Source organism: Hakea prostrata, chromosome 8 (genome assembly GCF_041222555.1).
Source record: "Hakea prostrata isolate BN-2017 chromosome 8, UWA_Hpros_2, whole genome shotgun sequence".
Lineage (NCBI taxonomy): Eukaryota > Viridiplantae > Streptophyta > Magnoliopsida > Proteales > Proteaceae > Hakea > Hakea prostrata.
The window spans coordinates 20,096,127-20,102,754 of NC_142607.1; the positions used below are offsets into that span (position 1 = coordinate 20,096,127).

Sequence of the window (6,628 nt, forward strand, 5' to 3'; positions counted from 1 at the left end):
AAAATCGATGCATAATACAATAATAAATAATTCAATAAAACACAAATCTAAAGATACATTCATGTTTATAGAAAAATATTAATAAATTCAAGGGAGAGATTAATTATTGGTAGATCATAATAATTTCATAAAACATAATCTAAAAGAATACATATTTATATACTCAAAGACAAGATACTAATAAATCAAGATAGACAAAATCTAAAATGTATTCATACTCAAAAACAAATTATTAAATCAAAGGAATAAATCATATACTAATAAACTATGTAAATCAAGCATCATCTAAAACGTATTCATAATCAAGATAAGTAATAAATTCAACAAAAGAATCAATCACTAAAAAGTCATGTAAACTACAAATCTAATCGTAGAAAAAGAAAACAATAATATGTTGAAAGTATGAAGATTGTACTTTACTGTGGAGAAATCACAAAAAGAATAATCACCCTTAGATAGAGGGCCTTCAACGCTTTAAATTATCTTCTTATTTTCTTTTCTATTGTTGCTTGACCAATATAGACTCTCAATTCTCTTGTTTAATATACTCACCATTAACTCCACATTCTCATCATCTTTCTTCTCTCCCCTCAATATTCCTCAAGATTCCTCAATATTGTCTCTTCCTAAACTGTTGTATTATTTTTAATATAATAAAATAATAAACGTTTCATTTAAAATTGGATTTATAAGTGCGGAAACTTTCCTTTTTGTTTATTTTAGGAAAGTGTGTTATATAGTCCCACATTGGAAACCGAGATGTCGGAATCCAGGTTAATTAATAGGTACTACCTATTAACTTTGATTTAATATCAAAAGACATGCCATTGCTCTCTCCGGGCTTCCTCAATATTCTGTTTGGCGTTTTGGCGCATGCACTTAGCACTTGTGTCCCTACAGAGAGGTGCACCCATACCAACAGAGTCATGAACTGTTCAGTAGAGACACCTCAATGCCTATAAATCCTCTCTAGTTTCTCAACAGCAGAAGATAAGAAAATCCGAAGTTTTCTCTTTCGAGAGTTTTGTCTGTGCTTTGCAAAACTCGGGAAACAACCTTGAGTTTGGGCTTCTTTGTCTCCCAGTTTGCTGGTACCTCATAGCACCTTCCGTGAGGGGCGAATTACGTCTTAAGGACAACGACATAGTAACGTGCCTAGAAGCTTCAGCTGTCATACTGTTATCTCGTGCTCCTGATTACACAAGGTTTACTTTTTCTAACATAAACTACACCTAAATCCTCCTAAACTCTATGTTTCTTTCACCATCAATTTCTCTATCCTCTCAATATTCCCTCCTCCTATCATCCATTTCTCTCTCCTCAATACTCCCTCCTCCTAACTCCACCAATTTATCTCTCCTCTCAATATTCCCTCCTCCTACCATCCATTTCTCTCTCCTCAATATTCCCTCCTCCTAACTCCACGATTCCATCAACCATCTCCTCCTAAATTCCCACGTTTTCCTTATATTCCCATACTTAGTTTCTCTCAATACTTGATTCCTCTTTTTATTTGGTTACATATTTTCTCTCTCATGCAATATTCAATTTCTCTCTCCTCTCAATATTCCCTCCTCCTATCATCCATTTCTCTCTCCTCAATATTCCCTCCTCCTAACTCCACAAATTTATCTCTCCTCTCAATATTCCCTCCTCCTACCATCCATTTCTCTCTCCTCAATATTCCCTCCTCCTAACTCCACGATTCCATCAACCATCTCCTCCTAAATTCCCACGTTTTCCTTATATTCCCATACTTAGTTTCTCTCAATACTTGATTCCTCTTTTTATTTGAGTACATATTTTCTCTCTCATGCAATATTTGATTTGTCTTTTATTCCCTATTTATGCATATCTCCCTATTTATGCAATATTTTCTTTATCCTTTAATCATTGTTTTATTTATGCAATGTTTTTGACTTCCACGCATGAAATCCCCCAAATTCTAAATTAGATCCGGGTGGGATTAAAACAATATAAAAACCTTAGTTGTCTCCTGGATGAACATAACCTGTCAATCCTCTTTCTAATTTTCTGATATATACCTGTATACTCTCCCTCTTTATCCTTTCTCTCACAGCATGAACAGAAAGCCTGGATCAGAATGATGTCTCCATCATCCATGCTGAAAGTTCTTGACTTTCTTTCTCTCTCTGTCTCTCATACACTTTTTTTTTTGGTAAACCTGTCTCTCATACACACACAAACGCACGTACGCACATAATTGTCCATTGCTGACTGTCCTTGCATATGTATTTCATGTCAACCTTAGCAATTAAATGATTTACCTGGTTTGATCCTTCAGTAATTTCCCTTGTTTGACTTCTGCATGAGTGTGTCATTCAAGTGGGCTATCTATTTGCTTTAATCAAGGTAAGCAACTGGGGTTTTATATCTGCATATTTACATTCTTCTGTTCATTTTTCTTTTTTATTAAAAGGACAATGTGTTGATTCTCTTTGGCAGAGATGTAGACATTGATTTCAGATATTCAGTATTTTCTAAATTAATCTTTTTGAGTTTGATTTAAGTAATTTCCTTTCAATTTTATTTGAAGTTCCATTTGCTAAATGGTGGAGTTTGACTTCAGTAGTTTCAGTACTTTCTGATTTCTCTTATGCTTAGTTAAATATGGAATTTTAGAAGGAGTAGAGCTTCTGAATTCGCAGAGAGAAGTAGAAATTGCTCAACTTTTATTTCAAAAAAAACATGCAGCCTCAGTGTATTTACCAAAAATCAGCAAGTACTTAACATTCTTCTTCATAAATATTATTAAAACAATGCAACATGTGTCTTTCAGGGAAAACTTGAATCAATTGATACAACAAAAATCTTTACTTGCAAATAAAAGATATGAACATCTAAGTTCACAAATAATTATTCAGCTACAGAAGTAATTGAAAAACAAAATGACTATCTACATTCAATACATTCATTTCCACCATATTTCCTGCTTGCTTAGTTGAAAGTAACAAATTCATTACTTTCACATCTTCACAGGCCTCTTCATTGTCTTGATTGATGATTTGATGAAACCATTAGTTGTGAGACCCTCGTCTCCACCTTCATCAAACCCAAATACAATTGGCTTCTTCCGCATACAATCTGTTCCCTTCTTCATTCCCAATGTCACAGAAGGCGAAGATGGAAATGGCCTGAAGGACCTGGCACTTTCACTCCTTACAAGCCCCCTCTCCTTACCACTCTTCTCTCTTCTTTCCTTCCCTTCAAAGCTCATTCTACCTCCAACACCTTTAAATACATTGTCCACTTCTCTAGCATTGGTTTTCACACTTAAGTTTCCATCATTTTCTTTGAAGGAAATCTGTTTTCTATCTCCATCTATTTTGTTTTCTGATGCTGGGAATTGTAAAACTTTTATCTGCTGCTTCTGGGGGTTCCTGAGGTTCAACTTTCTTATCAATTCCTCAGTCTGGGTTGTCCCATTTTCATCAACATTTTGAGGAGGTGAGTTCACGGCCGGTTCATGCTCAGTGTCGTCTAACAGCATTTGAAGCCACTTCTCTACATTCCCCTTTCCACGTTGCTTTCTGCATTCTTCATCCTCCTCTCTTTCAGGGCTCTGAAGATTTGAGATTCGCATGTTTTCCTTACTGTCATCTTTGATCTCTAATTTTCGAAGATTCTCCTCAATAGCTATCTCATCCTCCATGACAGGAATGGGTCTATTTGGATCCTCAGCCTTCTCTCTATTAATTCCTATAATCAGTTCATTTCTTTCCTCGACATCTTCTTGCTTTCTCTCTTCATTTAGTGATAACCCTGCCTCAGATGCCTTCTGCTCTTCCTCAAGGAACACCCGCAATTCCTTCTGTAAATGCTCTCTCCTGGAACTGATTTCAGGTAAATAAAGAAGGGGCTCATCATCCTTTTTGTAAAAGACACTGTCATCATCATCCATCCTCAATCGCTTCCTTGGTTGGTCCCATTGAGGCCTGATCTGTTCTTCAATCTCTCTTCTTTGCTTGAATTTAATGTGGAGTTCCTTCTCTGAAGAATCACATATTGCTTTCTGAGCTTCGAGTCTAGCCATCAGAGAACAAGTTGCAGCTTGGTTCAATCTAATCTGTTCCTTGTAAACAACACTCCTGCAAAACACAAAAAGGACCGTTAATTATTTAACACAAGTGAGAATTGTGATTCTTTTTAATACTGTTTGCCATAATGTATCTTACTGGTGCATAGCATCCCGAATCATCTTCTCTATTATAGCTCTGTACGATGACTGTGCTTCTGCAAGCCGCCTACACTTCTCAGCTCTCCTCCTACGCTTCATTAGCACCAACTCCAAGTCTTGTAAAGCAACCCTTTCTACTTCAGTTTTCTTCATCATCTCATCCAATTCCTCATCGAACGTTTGAATCTCTGCTTGCATACTCTCAGCCTCTTCCATCTGCCTTAGTGAATCCCTAGCCATGGCAATTGCCATATATGGATTAGCAGCCATGTTAGGATTCTCATTTTCCTTTGATATACTGGTTCTGTATTTCTGAATTGAGTAGCACTGCGCCTGATTGTTACCGGGTACAAAATTCCTTGAAGCTGTAATATTCAGAGAGAAGGAAACATAGAGGACATTCTCAGTCATTAACAAAACAAAATGTGGAAAAATTAGTCTTTTGTTCAATCAGTACCAGTTGCAGCGCATTTCGGCCTGAGTTTTCCATTGAGATCGAAAGATATTAATGCTGATGATGCTTCAGATGATTCTCTCCTAGATAAAACAATGGCAGCAGGAGCAAGGCCTATTTTTCGCTTTGCCTCAACAAAATGTTTTGGAAAAGTATGTGACTGTACCGTCTGCGAATCATTTAGCTCTTCACTCTCTCCCTCAGGGAATAAAAAGGAGAAAGCTCTATACCTGAACAACATTTTCATCTGCATTAGTGAATTCTTATGTTGGTCACTTCAAAGTGAAAAGGCATTGGGAGAAACCATACAAATGAAGAAACGAAAAAGCATGAAGAAGCATACCTGAAATTAGAATTCGAAGAAGCAAATATGTTAAGGAACTGGTTTACAGAGATCCCAAGCTGAAGATCCCACCAAGGAACGAGAAACTCCAACTTGTTATGCTTCTTTTTACATACTTGCCATTGAAGTATCCTCAGGTTACCAGGAACAGTCCGTCCTCCCCCTGCAATATCAACAGAAAAGAATGTCAAATCCTTCATAAAAGAGAGAAAGCACTTTGAAAAGTTAAGTTTAGGAAAAAGGTTCACTAAGCCCTTACTTGAGCAAGGAAACCAATGATCTATACTCCAAGAAAGGGGAGAACCCGAATCAGCATGATAATACAGAACATTGCCATACGGGTCTACTCGAAAAATTTCAGGATCGAACCCAGCATTCCTGGAAGAAAGAAAAAAATCCGAATTAGATTCAAAGTTCAGATTCAGTTCCATCTCAAGATTACTTTTTTTTTTCTTCCCCTTTTGAAACTATGGATAAAGAGTTCAGTATATTACCCGAGGTGGTGGAGTTGCTTCCAAAGAAGACTGGCATAATTTCTAGGCTTCGCTGTAGGTCTCGTTTCAGGGTAAACTATTGGGAACATCTCATCTAACTCCTTCGCTCTCAAATCCTAAACACATGAAACAAAATAAAATTAAATAAGTCAAAAAAAAAATCATTCTAGTTATTGAGTTAAACCCACGATTAAACTGATCTGCACCAAATCTATGTACAACTGAAACATCAAAGGCAAATTGACAATCGAAAAATGCACTATCATGATCCAATTTAAGTTTAATTTCCAAAGTAATTGTGCACTGAAATGCAATTCCAAGCAAAACCTAAGATCGATCCACCATTTGCACTTTACTCCATCGACAATTATCTCCTCCATGAATTTCGAAATGAAAATTAAAGAAAAAAGGGAGCTTTACTTACTTCTTGATGCTGACAACTATATGGAAAGAAAGTGAAGGGAGGGCCATGACAGTGTGGATTGAGAGTAGGGTCTTGACAGAGCTTGGCATATGACTTAGGGTATCCGATACCTTCATCGACCACCATTTCTTCTTCCGTAAACGCCGATCTGGCCGCCATGGTTTCTGGTGATCGATCAACTCTTCGTGGAAAGCCTAAAACTAACGAAATGGCAGAAAGAATATAGCTGAGCCAAGAGACGCGCTTGCTGTGTTGAGTAGCAGAAGATTGTAACGGTCGATTCGTCTTTTGAAGTTGAAGAGCAAATGATTTTTATTTTATTCATTTAGGCCAGGACAAGAGCATAGAGGTGTAACGGCTAGTCTGTAGACTACATTCATTGACCACATTTGTATTTGGAGTTGTATTCTATCACAAAAATGTATTCGGAGTTCAGGAGTTGTATACAAAAAAAATCCAACACACAAAAATCAACCTTGTATGCAAAGAGGTTGTTGGAATATAGTTGGGATTCTCTACCTTCTTGAGTTGAGGATTGTGTTCTTAGCTCTTCTATCACATCTTTAAAGGCAAGGTTTACTTTTGGTCTAACTTGTCAATGCTAAACTTCCACCCAAATTTATGATGAAAGAGTATATAAGAAGTATAATCCTCTACCTATTGAGAGGTAGAAGATCCAAACTCAATCGGGGTAGACCAAGTTTTTAAAAACGTC

At 36.8% G+C, this 6,628-nt stretch overlaps 1 protein-coding gene across 1 annotated transcript; it reads right to left on the reverse strand.

Annotated features, from left to right (window-relative positions):
• Window positions 1-2,756: 2,756 nt before the first annotated feature.
• On the reverse strand, window positions 2,757-6,191 carry LOC149007399 (uncharacterized). The gene is made up of 7 exons (XM_089167470.1): window positions 5,914-6,191; window positions 5,490-5,605; window positions 5,255-5,373; window positions 4,996-5,158; window positions 4,656-4,882; window positions 4,197-4,563; window positions 2,757-4,109 (listed from the first exon to the last, which is right to left on the reverse strand). The coding sequence occupies exons 1-7, from the start codon at window positions 6,070-6,072 to the stop codon at window positions 2,987-2,989; spliced, it is 2,274 nt and encodes a 757-aa protein (XP_089023596.1). The 5' UTR covers window positions 6,073-6,191; the 3' UTR covers window positions 2,757-2,986.
• Between the last annotated feature and the right edge of the window lie 437 nt (window positions 6,192-6,628).

What these genes read in the sequence shown, in the direction of transcription:
- LOC149007399 (XM_089167470.1), bottom strand. Translation starts at nt 6,072, where the DNA reads ATGGCGGCCAGATCGGCGTTTACGGAAGAAGAAATGGTGGTCGATGAA. An exon ending in ATAGTTGTCAGCATCAAGAA is followed by an intron (nt 5,606 to 5,913) that starts GTAAGTAAAGCT and finishes TCATGTGTTTAG; the next exon opens with GATTTGAGAGCGAAGGAGTT. An exon ending in GCCGAAATGCGCTGCAACTG is followed by an intron (nt 4,564 to 4,655) that starts GTACTGATTGAA and finishes TGAATATTACAG; the next exon opens with CTTCAAGGAATTTTGTACCC.